Source organism: Lepidochelys olivacea, assembly GCF_965140295.1.
Source record: "Lepidochelys olivacea isolate rLepOli2 genome assembly, chromosome: 1".
NCBI classification, from domain to species: Eukaryota; Metazoa; Chordata; order Testudines; family Cheloniidae; genus Lepidochelys; species Lepidochelys olivacea.
The window spans coordinates 155,377,426-155,394,441 of NC_140411.1; the positions used below are offsets into that span (position 1 = coordinate 155,377,426).

Below are 17,016 nucleotides of genomic sequence, written 5' to 3' on the forward strand. Positions count from 1 at the left end.
CAGGGATCCCCTTTCTCCCATCCTCCATGGACAGACCAATTATCCGGCACATCCCTTACAGGATTGGGAGCACACACTAAAGAACACATGACACAAGGGACGTGGAGCCCTTGGGATACCAGGATGCTCATCAACATTCTTGAACTCTGGGCAGTACAAGTATGTCAAGCATTTCTACCTTCCATTCGCTACGATCATGTTCTTATCAGCACCACCATTGTTTTATTACATCAACAAACAAGGGGGCACGAAGTTGATTGCTCTGTGCAGGGAAGTGGTCAACTATGGGATTGGTGCGTTGCCCACAAGATCCTGTTGTCGGCAGCCTATCTTCCAGGGACTCAGAATGTGATTGCAGACTTAGCTGAAGATTCATTGCTGATCACAAGTGGGAGCTTCACAACTCCATAGTAAATGACATCTTCAGCCAATGGGGGACCCTTTTGCCTCCCACGTCAATAACAAATACAGCGCATACTGCTCAAAGGGGAGGTGGTGTCATCCACTCTTAAGGTGATGTTCTCATCCTCCACTGGTCAGACCAGATCAGCTACACCTTCCCCAGGTCAAGTGGAAACACTTCACCTCCTGTGCCCAGCAGAATGGGCTTTCCCTGGAGGAAGTGGACATTCCCCTTTTGGACTGCCTGCTGTCCTTGAAGATGTCAGGACTCTTTTTCTCTCAAGGTCCATTTAGCAGCTATCAGTGCCTTTCACCCTCCCGTGGAAGGATATTTCATATTTACACATCTGTTGACCCTCAGGTTTTGAAAAGGTCTGCTGAGGACTTTACCACCCATACAACCTATCACCTCCCAGTTGGACCTCAACCTCGTTCTAGCTGCATTAATGAAACTGCTCTTTGAGGCATTAGCTTCATGCTCTGTCCCTCCTTTCCATGAAAATGACCTTCCTAATGGCTATTAGTTTGGCCAGAAGGGTAGGTGAACTTGGAGCTATGATGGCAGACACCCCCCACCACCACCACCACGTTCCATAAGGGCAAAATCTCCCTGTCCCTGCACCTCAAGTTTCTACCGAAGATCGTATCCTGGTTTCATGTCAATCAACCCATATGCTTACCTGTTTTCTTTCCAAAGCCTCACACCTCAGTGGAAGAGCAGCATTGTCACTCCCTCAGTGTCCGCAGGGCCATGAGCTTCTACCTGCAGAAGACGAGACCAATCAGGAAGTCCTCTAGACTCCCTATAGCTATAGCTGAGAGGATTAAGGGACCAGCAATCTCCACACACAGGATTTTGGGGTGCATTACGTTCTGTCAGTTGTAGTAACTGCCTGCACCCCTTGGGGTGAGAGCCCATTCTAGAAGAGCCAAGGCATTGATTATGGCCATCCTGCACAATGTGGTACTTCCAGACGTATGTAGGGCAGCCGTATGTTGTTTGGTACATACTTTCACTGCACATTACAGCTTGGTGCAGGACTTTGCAATGGATGTTTCATTCAGTGTGGCTGTCCTTAGTTCAACCATTCCATCCTTGTCCTTGCACCCTTCTCCAAATTAAGTACTGCTTGTTAATCACCCTCAGTGGAATATAATAGGGACCATCACTTGAAGAGGCCGTTACTTACCTGTAACTGGAGGTTCTTTGAGATGTGTGGTCCCTATCTATAGTCCACTTCTCGCTCTCCTTCCCCTCTGCTGCGGATCTGATTTGTCGTGGAGAAGGAACTGGAGACACGGTCGGTCCACCTTACCCTTTATTGCCTCTGACAAAACCGTAAGGCAAAGCAAGGGCACGTGCGCAAACGAACAGGCGTGACTATTTTCAAATTCTCTGGCTCCATAAACCCACCCTCACTGGAATACAGAGAGGGACCACTCGTCTGAGAGAACTTCCAGTTATAGGTAAGTAATCTCTTATTAAATGGTTACTTTACCAAATAGTGGGGACTAACTCCTGGCCACCAATCTTTAAACAATTATCATTCTATCATCTTCTAATAGTTAAACTATATTTTTCTTGAAATTTGGCAATGATTTTGGTATGTATATAATGGAATAATATTGCCAAATTTATAATTGCATGTCATAATATACTATAAACATAAGGTTTATGATTGGTATGAACGATTTTGTTACTCTAGTCCTCTATTTCTCTCACATACAGTCAGAGTATATTACTTTGATCCATATATAACTGATTCTTGAAGAGTAAAATCTATTGTGTATTTTCTTGAAATGTTCTTACAAGAATTATTAAGTATATCTGTGTGAAAGATAACTGTAAAGTTACAAACTTCTCCAAGACTTTTCTTGGAATTAAAAGATGCATGAAGAGTAATTCTGTCTTATGTTCTGAACTGTGAATGAAGTACCCTAGAATTTCACTACAGATTTCAGACTCTCTAACTTCCTACCTCCAATCTAATATCGATAACTCAATCCATTGTTAGATGTAATTTTTCATTTCACTCTGTTGCATCCTCAGAATTAAGAGGGCTAAGAATGTTTAGATAATCCAGTGATTTGGTTGCTTAAATATAGTTTTGCTTAATATGGAAAGAAGCATGACATAAAAATTCAAGTTATCATTTGTATAGTAATGACGTTAGTTAAATGTCTTTGGAGAGAAAAAATCATGTTCAATACTTTATAGGTAATGCATATTTTTGTCTAATCTAGTTTCCATACATAGCTAGAATTCTGGGGCCTGATCCTACAAACTTTTACTTTGATGAAGACAATGGAACCACTCGTGAATGAGGACTGATCATATGAGTAAAAGTTTTCAGACTCAGGCCTATAACATATGTTGACTGTAATTTTAGTGTCTCTAAAATGTTAAGATGTCAGTGTTATTAATTGTTTTTGTTTTGCTCAAGATTTTTATTGAAGGATGGTCAGCTGTGGCTCTGCGCCCCTCAGGCGAAGCAAATATGGAAGTGTTTAGCCGAAAATGCAGTCTATCTTTGTGATCGTGAAGCCTGTTTTAAGTGGTATTCCAAACTAATGGGCGATGAACCAGATTTAGACCCTGACATTAATAAAGACTTCTTTGAAAATAATGTGCTTCAGTTGGATCCTTCCCTATTAACAGAAAATGGAATGAAATGTTTTGAACGTTTCTTCAAAGCTGTGAACTGTCGAGAAGGGAAGCTAGTAGCGAAAAGACGAGCTTATATGATGGATGACTTGGAATTAATAGGATTAGACTACCTTTGGAGGGTAAGTACAAAAGAGGAAACATGCAAATGGCTTACTGCTATGTTTTTGTTAAAACCAAAATTATTTAAGACTGTAACTAAATCTGTGTAGACGTACGTTTTTGTAATTTAAGTGTTTTTCAGACTAACTGCATGAAAATTGGTGGTTCTGTTTTCCTTTCATACTCCTAAGTTAATTATTTCTCAGGGCTGAACCTTGAACTCCGAATATGACAGACAAAGAAAGAGGAATTAAAAAATTGAGTGTATTTGTAATGTCTGTGCATGTGAAATTAATGTTTTGTTTGTACCATAAAACCAATCCCATTTGTTTAATTTTTAAAATACCTTTGATGTGCATTGTTCATTTACCTTATGCTCTCACTCACCAGTGATTTTACTTATGAAATCACCATTTCCGCTAATGGCCAGTAACATCTCGGGGTTACGGGAAAAGATTTATCTTTCCAGTTAACAGGAAATGGAACTGAACTTTATTTTGAGCATCTGAGAAACTGGCTCATATAATTAGTTGCAGTATTGTGTAAGTAACAAACAGGTATTGCGCTCTCATCTCTGAACAAGGTGATCATTGTTTTAGTCCTTTTACTAAATATGGAGCTTATGCTCACTACTGCAGAGTTATGGATGCAGTCTTTTGGATGAAAGATTAGACATCCTTTTTTGTTCAAGGTTGGTGGTTTCTAGGTGGCAGCTGATGATCCCATGATAGTTATTAAATAGAGCACACTGGCGTTATCAACTCCAACTTTCAGCATTCCGTTTCTGAAATACCTTTGATGTCTAGTGTATAATGGCTGTGCTACAGCATCAGCATTAATGTTTCATTTTGTAAAGCACTTGAAGTACCTAGAGCAGGGATTGGCAACCTTTGGCACGCAGCCCATCAGGGAAATCTGCTGGTGTGCTGGGCTGGTTTGTTTACCTGCAGCGTCCCGTCCCCAGGTTTGGCCGATCGCAGCTCCCACTGGCTGCAGTTTGCTGGTTCCAGGCCAGTGGGGGCTGCAGGAAGTGGCATTGGGCCGAGGGATGTACTGGCCACCTCTTCTTGCAGCCCCCATTGATCTAGAATGGTGAACCACAGCGAGTGGGATCTGTGATCAGCCAAAGCTACGGATGCTGCAGGTAAACAAACCGGCCCGGCCCGCCAGTGGATTTCCCTGACGGGCCGCGTGCCAAAGGTTGCCGATCCCTGACTTAGAGTGTAATCCAAACATTTGGGATATGCCCAGTGAAAAAGCAATGGGGGTGCTCTTCCGAGCTGTCAGTTGTGGACAGTAACTTCCTTGGATCTGCCCTTCTGCTTGGAGCTACTATCTTGCTACTTAGTGGGACCAATTTATGACAGCTTTTCAGCTTCAATTCAGGCCAGTGGCTAGCAGTAAGTTTCCTAATATTCAAATTAGGTACAACACTCCTTTTTCTAGGTTCTGAAGTAAATTTTAAATCTCATCTTAAATGGTGGCACAGATTATCTTGAGTTGAGAGAGGTCTTTAATGATATTAAATTGTTGAATTAAAAAATTAACTTCTTCTCTTAATTGCCCAGAATTCCTAACTAACATAAACACAAAACTTGTAAGTACTGGTACATTTAGATCATTGGAAGGTTAAGATTTAATTGTAGCTAACTAAATGTTTTTCTGGGCCTCAAACTTAGCTTGTAATGATACAACAAGAATGCATATTCTTTAAAACTAGTGGCACTAGAAACATAGCATGGAGAAAATTTTGTGTGCCATTCTGTCACTTGACAAAGCACGATCTGTTTTTTGCAGACACCGATGAATTCTTTTAAAGCAGTTAATTTGATTGAATCTTAATCTTGATTAGGGTCACATTAGACAGATAGAAAAGGAGTACTTGTGGCACCTTAGAGACTAACCAATTTATTTGAGCATAAGCTTTCGTGATGAAAGCTTATGCTCAGATAAATTGATTAGTCTCTAAGGTGCCACAAGTACTCCTTTTCTTTTTGCAAATACAGACTAGCACGGCTGCTACTCTGAAATTAGACAGATAATTTACAATGATTGTATTTTGATTATATACTCTAGTTACTTTTTTGTTCTGATGAACAAGAAGAAATAATTTATCCATTGTTATGAGGATATGTTCATGTGTAGTCCTTTTGTTTTTTAAACTGGATACCAAAAAGAGTTAAAATGCATTCATACTTTTTTATTGCTTTAGGTTGTGATTCAGGGAAATGATGACATTGCCAGCAGAGCAATAGATCTGCTTAAAGAGATCTATACTAATCTTGGTCCAAGGTTACAAGTTAATCAGGTAAAAAATATTGAGTGGAATGTAAAATTGAATAAAGATTATCGTAAAATTTAACAATTGTGATATTTTTATAGCTTAAAGTTTTGAAAATGACAGTTTCCATCCATGGAACGCCCTTTTGGACAATGCACTCTTGCCCATGTGCAGATTTTAATATGTACAGCATGTTTGTGAACCTACCCTTTCATTCCTTTTAGCTGTTTGCAGAGATTTAGTGATCTACTAACAGTGTTTAAAGATTAAAATTACTGGCTTTTGAGAAATCTCAAAGTTTAATGCACTTGTTAGTTATGTCTGTTGTATTTCTATTAGCAAAACAGTGGCTCGTGCCAGATATTTAGTTTTGCATTCTGCTGGGATTTGAGGTATGTGATACTTTGTCCAGTGTGTTCGCTGGCTGGGGCTAGGTCATGCCAATGGTGGCTAATACAACCCTTGAATGCATTTCACTTCTCACATAAGAGAGCATTGCAAAGCTCTCAGAAATGAGCAATCTTAACTAAGCTCTGGAGAATCAAATCCTTTCTCTCAAGATTCAGACTTGCCTATTAGTATGTTTCATTAGAAAGTGAGAGAGACTTGCAAGTTTCTAGAAAGATCATGGAAAGGATAAACTGTTGGGATTTCTGAAATTTCCTTTGTTGTTATCAAGATAGTACTAGTGGGCAGTGTTGTTACCAGCTTGCTCATGCATATTGCAGCCATGGCGCCAGGGAGGGCAGTGCAGTAACGGAAACCTTCTGTGCCTTTCTTGAATTCAGTAGTTTTGAGTATAAACATTTGAAAACATAATCCTAAGACTTTGAGGACTTTTGTGCCCTCCAGATCACCTCCAACCAGTTTCTTGCATCTAATGTTAGTTGTATTTTTTAACCCACAACTCCTTGCTACACTCCACTGTCCTTTGTTGTTCCATTAAGGACACTTTTTTTTAGTCCTCAAAACCAGCAGTCTGCAAAATACCGTCTAAAGATATAGGTACTACCTGCCAGGTGGATATGTAAATATTCCATATTCTAGTCTGTGGTGAGTGGCAACTAAATGAGAGAGCAGTCCAACTTAGTATCCTGCACAGAGCTGCACTTTGCTTACATTGCAGCTATTTGGTTCAAGTTGGTGGGTTGAGGGGCAAGGTTTGTACTATACACACAAGTTGTAGAGTTAGCACTGGTATTTAAAAAAAGAAAAAAGTACACTGTATTAGATTGTTATCAACTGTAATGTTAGTGTGGAGAAAACCAAAGTTGTGAATAGTCTTGAGTAAAGATTTGGTTTTCAGTTAAGTTTTTATAGCACGTTTGTTTGATTCTGCAGCTGAAAGGTGGCTATGTAATATTTTGTAATTGTCCCAATTTCTTTTGTACGTTACATTAGGTAGTTATCCATGAAGACTTCATTCAATCCTGCTTTGATCGTTTGAAGGCCTCCTATGATACACTGTGTGTTTTGGATGGAGATAAAGACAGTATTAATTGTGCAAGGCAAGAAGCAATACGAATGGTGCGAGTATTGACTGTTTTAAGGGAGTATATAAATGAATGTGACAGTGATTACCATGAAGAGAGAACAATTCTTCCTATGTCAAGGTTTGTGAAGAACTCAGAACTACTGTGATTCATCTTCATTAAAGTGATCTTAACAGTGGAAAATGTTTGTTTCAAAATTAATTTAACTTCCTTAACCAGTGTATAAAACAAATCCTGTAGCAGTTATCCTAAGTGAATATTACAAACTATTGAACAAATAACATTTAATTTCCTTCAAAAACACCTTTAAATTAATGTAATGAACTTATTAGGCATTCTAAATAACTAACTTTCACAATTCGTTTGTGAGGTAGGTAAGCATCCACATGCAGGTAGGAACTAATTGATTAACAGAACTAGAATTAAATCTGAATTTCTGGCACTTGGTCCTGTAGTTGACACACACTGTCATTAAAGTATTTTTTTTGCTATATTTCCTTTTATTTCAAAAATATTCATTTTTTGTGTTGAAGAAAAAGGATTCTTGTTTCAAGTGCTTGTCCCTGTGTGTATTTCTCACATGATACTCATGCACACCATGTGCTTGAGTCCTGAGATTTTAACAAGCAGCGTTCATTGGCCTGTATATGCACAGTAGATCTTCTCATGCTCCCGAACGAGGGTATAAGAAGTGCTCCCGAACGAGGGTATAAGAAGTGTGAGTTGATGTCCTCTCTTTCACTTCTTACTGCCACATGGTCTGAGTCAGAATTCAGTGTCATCTCTTGTTTCAGCCTTTCAGAAAATCTGTAGATAAGATTGTAAGTAGTTCTTTAGCTTAGTCAGTTAGTCTTAGTATAGTTTGTTTCTCTGGACTGGGCTTCAAAAACTGCATCTCCTGCCCTAGACCCTTTTCCGTCAGCAACGAACACCAATGCTATCTCTGCTGTCTGGGTGAGACCCTTATTTTGGCAGTATTTGTTGCTCATTTCCACTAACAACTCGCAAAGGTATGAGCTTCACCTTAGAAAACGCTTAATGGAGAAGTCAAGGAAGCCTCTCTCCTATCTGGGTCAGTAAGACTCCCTCTCCCCCCCCCCCCCCCGCCACAGCCCCATTGGCCTCACCAAACAAGCAGTGCCCACCCCTCTGAGTAGGAGCAGAGCTGTGGGTGTCTCTGCCCAAAGACTCTTCCACAAAGGCTTCCCATGAGAATAAGGGGCATTCTCATGGGGTCAAAGACTGTCCATAAGAGAGAGACTCCTTCTTGAAGCCCATTGAGGTGTGTAGGAAGAAGGATCTTTGACCTCTGTCCTTCAAGGTCCTAGGGCGGAACCCTTTGCAAATTCTGCTCTTCTCCTTCTGGTGGCTCTCCCCCAGGCACCGAAGACAGGAAGAGTGCAGGTCGCTCTGAGGCATTAACATTCCACAGTTCTCACAGAGCCTGAACCCTTGGGACTATTAAAACTAGAAGTTATAAACACGAACAGTGGACACTGCCCAAACGTGCCTGCAAAGCAAGAGCAGCAGTTTGTTCCAGCTAGCCGTCACCAGTGGTAAGAAGGAACTAAGGGGGTGGCTGGTCGGCAGGGTCCTATATTGAGCTCCATGAAGGGGCAACTCCAGGGGGCGCCAGGTTGGCTGTACAGACATTGCTAAGGGAAAAATCTTCCGGGTGGTGTGCACGTCCCTGATTGGAATTGACATGAACAACACATCTCGAACAACAACAGTTACAAGAAACTGAGTGACCGTTTTTTTCTGTTCATGATTCTGGTACTGAAGAACAATGGCCATTATCCACTGATCCTGTCCACAAATGCAGCTCCAGACTCTGTGCTATCGACACTTCCACCCAATAGGGAATTAGAAATAGGGATGCACTAGTACTATCAGTGCCAGCCATCAGAACTCCCCATGTGCCAGGGTGCACAGAGATCTATACAGCACTGGAGGATATATTTCTCTACTACCCGCAGTCTCCTCTGGATCAGTGTTCTTGAGGGACATTACCACACCAGAAGAAGATATTAGTTCGACATCCCAGGAACCATCCCGCTTACAACCATCAGGCAGGATTGCCCTGGTGCTGACGGCTTTGTCATTACAGCAGGAGCAGTTTTTGGGTTCGGACAAATCCAGTGAACCAGTCTATCCTTCACCTCCCCAGTGAGAACCAAACCCAGACAGGCGATGCAGGACTTATGGTCACTGCCCGTATGAACATGACCTCCCTAGGGACCGATGGTTCCATATGCTATGGGCCTGCAATCAAACTCCTCTTTCTGGCCCTATTGGGGACCATAGGATCTCTGTATAGATGTCTGGGACCCACACAGGAGTCTTTCCACTCTTCTCCCTTGCGCCAACAACTGGCTCCATTGGTGCGTGAGGAGGAGGATGGTGTTGAACCGGAACCACAGATGATGACAGGAATCTCCTCCTCTTCCCCCAATGAGGCAGTCTCTCCTTCCTCATCCCCACCAAACTATGACAGGCAATACCAGCACGTACTCTGAAGAATGGCTAGTGATGTCCAGATATCTCTGGAGGAAGTCCAAGACCCACACCACTGACCGTTGGATGTTCTGCATCCAGTTAACAAGGTCTTATTGGAATTGGAAAAATTGGTCTGGACACCCCAGTGTTCTTCACACCCACACATAAGACGGCTCAGAAACGCTGTTTTGTTCCAGCAAAGGGAGCTGAATTCCTGTTCTCCGACTTTGCTCCCAACTCCCTGGTGGTACATTCCTTAGCAGCCTGTAACAGGTCTCAATACTGAAGGACCACCCCATCAGAAAAGGGCTCCAAGAAACTGGACTTCCTGGAGAGAAAGATCTTCTCTCTGGGCTTGCAATTCCGCATTGCCAATTACCATGACCGTGACCCATTCTCAGTCTGTGTTTAGGAACAATTTTTGACATTTTAGTCAAGACCTGCTCGCCTTCTCTGATGCCACCTGCCTCTCCTTCTGTCACCTTTGGAGGCCATCTCATTGTTTGCCTCCAACTGGGAGTTAACTGTTATTGACAGTTGGGTCTTGGAGATTATACATCAGGGATAGTCCATAGAGTTCATCTCCTTCCCTTCCCCATTGCCCTTCATGGACCACTCTCATGAGGCAATTCTTCCACAAGAAGCGGAGTCCCTGTTACACTGAGGGGAAATAGATCCTCAGTATCAAGGAAGAGGGTTTTATTTTTTAGTCCCCAAAAAAGACTGGGGATGGAGACCCATTCGGGATCTTTGGCAACTCCCAGTCTTCCTACAGAAGATGAAATTCAGGATGGTCATGTTGGCATCAATAATGCCCTCTCTTCAAGGAGGGATGTGGTTTGTGGCTCTCTATGTGAAGGATGCATATTTTCATATAGACATTCATACACCCCCCACAGGAGGTTCTTACAGTTTATCATGGGCCAGGTGTATTTCCAATACCAGGTCCTCACCTTTGGACTAGCAACAGCTCCCAGAGAGTTTACAAAAGTTTTCTCTGTGGTGGTGGCCCAGATGAAAAGTCAGGGCCACAGAGTTTTTCCATATCTCGACAGCTAGCTCCTTGTAGGTCGCTCTTGACAGGAGGTCAGGTTGGCTATTCAGTACCTCATTCAAAGCTTCACAGCCCTGAGGCTTTGCGTGAACAGAGAAAAGTCTTTTATCTCTCCCCCTTCCCCTCCACCCCCCCACCCCCCCCGGACAAACTTTATCAGGGCAGTGCTGGGATCTGTTTACGTAAGAGCCATGCTCTGCAGAAAGGTTTCAGATGATGCACAACCTAATTTCTTTGATTTTCCGCAGAACAAGGACTATAGTGTGGATGTGCCTATTGCTGCTAGATTGTATGGCAGTGTGTACTTATGTAACATCCTTTGCCAGGCTTCATCTGTGTTTCCTGTAGGCCTAGCTCAGTTTGGTCTACTCGCCCAACAAAGACCGCATCAACTCCAGGATGACTGTCCCCCCTTGTTCCTAGTGCCACTATTGTAACAGATGCGATCCCTTTTGGTGTGGCGCCTTCTGGCTACGCTGCACAAGTCATGTAGACCAGGCAGGAGGCCAGACTACATATCAACATCCTGGAGCAGCGGGCAGTTCGCCTTGTGTGCAAGACCTTCCTTCCACTCATTCGCTCCGTCCACATCCCAGTAGTGTCAGACAATATCACCACTGTGGTCTACATAAACTAGGAGAAGTGAGGTCTCTCTCACTTTGTCTTGAGGTAGTTAGGCTTTGGAGCTTGTGCATCAGGCACATCACCACCATCCAGGCAGCATACTTCTCTGGTATCCACAACTCCTTAGCAGGCAACTTTACCCCAGGCATTTCCCAGCAGACCAAAAATGGGAAGTCTGTGACTCTGCCTGACAAACATCTTCATGCTTTGGGGCACATCTCTATGGGACCTTTCTGTGTAACAAACAAGAAACTACCCCTGTGTTATTTCAGAGGAGCCATAGGTCGTGACTCTCAAGGTGACATGCTTCTACTGTCATGGATGAGCGGTTTCGTGGATGAGCCTTTCCTCCCATCCCCCTGTTTCCATAAGTGCTGAGAAAGATAAGTTACAACAGGGCCAGTGTCATTTTCCTAGTGCTTTACTGGCCCAAGCAATTTTGGTTCCCAAAGCTTCAGTGTCTCCAATCAAGATCTACCCCTTCCCAGAATTCTTGATGCAGGACAAGGGAAGGGTCAGACACCCCTACCAGGGTTGTCTCCACTTCACAGCCTGGTGTTTGGATGGGTGTCAAAAGTAGATCGCTCTTATTCAGCCGCAGTCCAGGCTATACTTACCCAGAGTTAGGAAAGAATAGACCAGATCCTGTTATCTGGCTAAATGGAAACAGTTGTCAACCTGGGTGCAGCACAATCAGTCACTCCCAGTCCCTTTAAGCGTCGTCCTGATCATTCTGGATTACCTCTTGTCTCTTTTTTTTAAAAAAAAAATCTGTTCTTTTGATCAGCTCGTTACAGATCAACCTAGCAGTCATTAGTAGCTTCTTCTCCCCAACAGACAGTCTATCTTTACCCAGCCAACTACGACACGGTTCATGAAGGGCTTCATCAGTGCTTCTCCACCAGTCACTAAACCCACACCGCTATAGGGTCTGAACCTCGTGATGTCAAAGCTTATTAGACCTCCATTTGAACTCTTAGCAACATGTTCCATGGTCCTGTCTATCCATGGAAATGGCATTTCTAGTGGCCATTACTTCAGCCAGGAAGATCAGTGAACTAGGAGCCATTATGGTGGACACAACCCGCCCCCCCCCCCCCAATGTTTCACAGGGACAGAGTGTTCCTTCACCCTAAATTTCTCCCCAAGGTTGTTTCCAGATTCCACCTTAACGAGCGTATTCACTTACCTGTCCTTTTTGTGAAATGCCACGCTTGTCCTGAAGAGAAGACTTCACTCCCTCGACATCAGGAGTGTCCTTGCCTTTTACCTGTAAAGGAACAATTCCATCAGAAAATCTCCAAGATAGTTTGTTGCGATAACGGAGAGATCATGTGGTCAGTATCTTCTTAAAGAATTGCTAAGTGTGTTTATGGCTGAATTAAGAAATGCTATAGAATTAAGAAATGCTGGCTCACATCCCACCTTCTGTCACTGTAACAGCCCATTCCACCAGAGTGCAGGCCAGCACGGTAGAATCCCTGCAGGAGGTCCCAGTGTGCGACATGCAGAGCAGCCACCTAGAGCTCCATAGATACATTTGCTAGATATGCGCTAATCTAAGCCTCTGCTGCGGAGCTGCATGCATCTTCGTTGCAGGCTTCCTCACACCCACTTGTGATCTGATAATTGCTTGTGAATCTCCCACGTGTGGAATACACATAGGGACCAGCACTCAAAGAAGTAGTGGAGGTTACTTCAACAGGAGTTCTTTGAGATGTGTGGTCCCTATCAGTATTCCATTACACGCCCTCCATCCACTATGCTGTAGATTTGATTAGATTTGTGGTAAGAGGAGGAACTGAGAGGGCGTCAACCTACACTGCTTCTTATACCCTCTAGTGGGAGCAAGAGGATGTGTGGGCCAAATCTCTGGATTCAGGTGCATGGCGCTCATGCGTACCACGTGCGGAATACGGGTAGGGACCACACATCTCAAAGAACCTCCCGTTACAGTAAGTAACCTCCACTTCAGATCCTTTATGCAGTTTGTAGAGGAAAGCCGGTCCTCTGCTTGACATGACCACTATTGCTGCAATAAGTACTGTGGTTAGTGCTGTCAGTGCCTTCTTATATCTCAAGAGATGTTTACTGGGATACTGTAAAATACTTGCATTCCACGTTTTGGATTACCTTAAAGTGAATTTTTTATACTGGAGCAAAAGTAAAAACAACAAATAAAAAAATTCACAGACTAATTAATGAAGAGACATATCAGGTGGGGTCCAGCAGGGATCAGTTCTGGGTCCAGTTCTGTTCAATGTCTTCATCAATGATTTAATGGCAGAGAGAGTACACTTACAAGTTTGTGGACAATAACAAGCTGGGAGGGGCTGAAAGTACGTTGGAGGATAGGATTAAAATTCAAAATGATCTGGACAAACTGTAGAAATGGTCTGAAGAAAATAAGATGAAATTCAGTAAGGACGAAGTACTTCACGTAGGAAGGAACAATCGGTTGCACTAATACAAAATTGCCTAGGAAGGAGTACTGCAGAAAGGGATCTGGGGGTCATAGTGGATCACAAGCGAAATATGAGTCAACGTTGTAACACTTGCAAAAAAAAAAAAAAAAAAGCAAACATTTTTCTGCAATGTATTATCAGGAGTGTCATAAGCAAGACAAAGAAGTAATTCTTTCGCTCTACTCCACGCTGATTAGGCCTCAATTGGAGTGTTGTGTCCAGTTCTGGATGCCACATTTCAGGAAAGATATGGACAAATAGGAGAAAGTCCAGAGAAGAGAAAAAAAAATTATTAAAGGTCCAGGAAACATGACCTGTGAGGGAAGATTGTTCTCTTTAACCTTTGAGGATAGGACAAGAAGCAATGGGCTTAAATTACATTAGGAAAAACTACCGAACTGTCAGGGTAGTTAAGCACTGGCATAAATTGCCTAGGAAGGTTGTGGAATCTGCGTCATTGGAGATTTTTTTTTAAAGAGCAGGTTAGACTAACACCTGTCGGGGTGGCCGAGATCAGCGGTCCCCAAACTGTGGGGCACACACCCCTAGAGGGGCACAGAGGAACATTTGGGGGAGTGTGGCAGGGCCTAAGCCAGCCCCCAAGGGGTGGGAGAAGGAGCACCACTCAGCCCCACTCTTCCCCCAGCTCTGGCCCAAGCCACAACTGTAGCTTGGGCCCTGGGCATCATGCTCCTCAGCTTCCAGCTGCAGTCCTGCTCCCTGGCCTGACTGCAGCTCCGGTCCCGGCTCCTGACTGCAGCATTAGCCATGGCTTCCGACCATGATTTCTGGTGTGAGTGCAGATAGGTTCCTTTATGGGTAAGGGTGGAGGAGTGATGGAAAAAGTTTGGGGACCACTGGTCTAGATATTACTTAGTCCTGCCTTGAGTACAGGAGACTGGACTAGAAGACCTCTCGAGGTCCCTTCCACGTCTATGATTCTATATGACCAGCAATTTTCCATGTCCACTTTGATATTATTTTAGACATTTGTGCTTGGGTAAAAGGTTTTCACAAGTCCTAGTTTTCCTAGTTCTGTCATATATTCAGTAGTCTTGTGTTGGTTACTTCAGTCTGTTGCTGTAGAAATGATTGTCACAAGCAGAGCAAAATAGGAGGGAAGACTAACTACTAACCATTCCAGATTTACTTAAATAATTAACAAATGAGGCAAGAAATTCTGAGAAACAAGTAAAGGATAAATTGAGGTTCCTAAAGATTACTCACCATGAAAATCCATCTTAATTATCTGGTGAGAATGTTCTGAGTTTACTAAATCTTTTTTTAATTCACCATTGCTGCCAAGAAATTTTAAAACCTCATGACCTTGCTATATTTTTGAAGTGCTGCTCCAGTAGTGGGAGCAAAAGTTAGTTAAAATACTAATAGCATTCAGTAATTACAACAACAAATTAAACAAGGCAAATTCATGTTGACTTTTATGCTGCAAAAAGAATAAAATATAAGTGCTAAACTGAACAGAATAAGCCAATAGGACTGAAATTTTATTTCCAAGATTTGAACAGAGAATTGCAAACTGTGAAGAGAGACCCAAAATTTGAACTACATAATTACTTTTACTTATGTTCAGAATGCAAGTGTAGAACTGATTTTTCAGTAAGTTTGTGGGTGTGCATTTTCCACTCTGACTTGTGGCTGCACAAATGTTCAATTTAATGCAGCAGTGCATGTGCAAAATAGTCATATGCTTGCACATTCCAAAAGACTTACAGAAAATCATTCTGTAATAGTTGCAGTACAAATGACTGCAAGAAAAATAACCACTTTTGTTGTACTTGTTTTATGCCAGCAGCAACGACTTTATTTAGCATGTGCTCTCCATTTGTTTTGCAGAGCTTTTCGTGGTAAACATATCACGCTGGTGGTTCGTTTTCCAAACCAAGGTCGGCAGGTAGAAGACTTGGATATTTGGTCTCACACCAATGACACAATTGGTTCTGTACGGCGTTGTATTCTGAATCGTATTAAAGCCAACAGTGCACATACAAAAGTAGAACTGTTCATTGGTGGTGAGCTGATAGATCCCGCAGATGATAGGAAGTTAATTGGACAATTAAATCTTAAAGATAAAACGGTGAGTGCTATTACTTTAGTCAATTAGTAAAGTAAGAAATGGAGTAATTTAATATTACTCCATTTCTATAATTATTGGTGAGAAATGAGAGCAGGAATATCATTATTAGAAATGTGAGGGGCAAGTAATATCTTTAATTGGACCAACTTCTGTTGAGAGACAAGTTTTCGAGCTTCCACGGAGCTCTTCTTCAGATTTGGGGAAAGTACTCAAGAATGAAGACTTCTTATAATTATTATTGTAAGCCATAATGTAATTATGGATTATTACAACAATCTATAACCCACTGTTCCCCCAAAGCCCCCCAGCTTCCCGCACACCAATGACTGGAAAGGTATTAACAGGCCACTTAACCTTGAGTAGTCCCTTGAAATGTGTTGCTACTTATGTTAAGCAATGTGTTCCATGTTGTATTTTTAGCTGTGAGAATCTTGAGTACATTTCCCAGACCTGAAGAATAGCTCTGTGTAAGCTTGAACGCTTTTCTCTCTCACCAATGGAAGACCCAACAGATATTGTCTCTAATATCGTGGGACAAACACTATTACTGCAATATTGCATACTTTTTCAAATGATCCATTCCAACTTAGTGAAATGTTATGTTAGTAGCTACTAGTATAAGATGTTCTAAAGTTTATAGTTTTCATATCTGATACTTATTAAAATATATTAATCTTCTACAAATTTATTTTTCAGCTAATTACAGCCAAGCTTACGCAAATAAGTTCCAATATGCCTTCAAGCCCTGATAGTTCTTCTGACTCTTCAACTGGTTCTCCGGGCAACCATGGCAATCACTATAGTGACGGTCCAAACCCAGAAATTGAAAGCTGTTTGCCTGGAGTGGTAAGTATATGTATTAGTCCAAAAATCTTATGCAATTAAAAAATGACACATTGTAAATATTAGCACAAATTGTTTCAGTTGCTGAAAAAGCATGACAAGTTTTTATTTTTGTTTTAGATCATGTCACTGCATCCTAGATACATCTCGTTTCTTTGGCAAGTTGCAGACTTAGGCAGTAGCCTAAATATGCCACCTCTTAGAGATGGAGCACGTGTCCTTATGAAACTTATGCCACCAGGTCAGAATATAATTTTAATCTCTTTATATTTTGAGGTTATATCTCATCCATTTTCTGGAAGTGGAATATTTATCATGAAATCCTTCCTCCTACTAATTTAGTTGTATGGTAGTCATGATTGTTCATTCATTTATTTCCTGTATTGCTATATCTTGTCCATAATAGAAAGTTAAATATTTTAAAGAGTTTTTTAGCTGTCAGTGCCTGTTTATCTTTGAAAATGGGGAAAGGTGTTAAAATTGAAACTATTTT

At 42.0% G+C, this 17,016-nt stretch overlaps 1 protein-coding gene across 4 annotated transcripts in view; it reads left to right on the plus strand.

The window, feature by feature from the left end:
* The window catches only part of USP9X (ubiquitin specific peptidase 9 X-linked), a 204,930-nt gene that overhangs the window by 108,487 nt on the left and 79,427 nt on the right, over positions 1–17,016 (plus strand). For all 4 annotated transcript variants that reach the window (XM_084641443.1, XM_084641441.1, XM_084641444.1 and 1 more), the window contains exons 16-21: positions 2,847–3,189; positions 5,382–5,477; positions 6,852–7,063; positions 15,440–15,680; positions 16,377–16,526; positions 16,644–16,764. In XM_084641443.1, the coding sequence (XP_084497569.1) occupies positions 2,847–3,189; positions 5,382–5,477; positions 6,852–7,063; positions 15,440–15,680; positions 16,377–16,526; positions 16,644–16,764 (1,163 nt within the window). The remainder of the gene's footprint in view (positions 1–2,846; positions 3,190–5,381; positions 5,478–6,851; positions 7,064–15,439; positions 15,681–16,376; positions 16,527–16,643; positions 16,765–17,016) is intronic.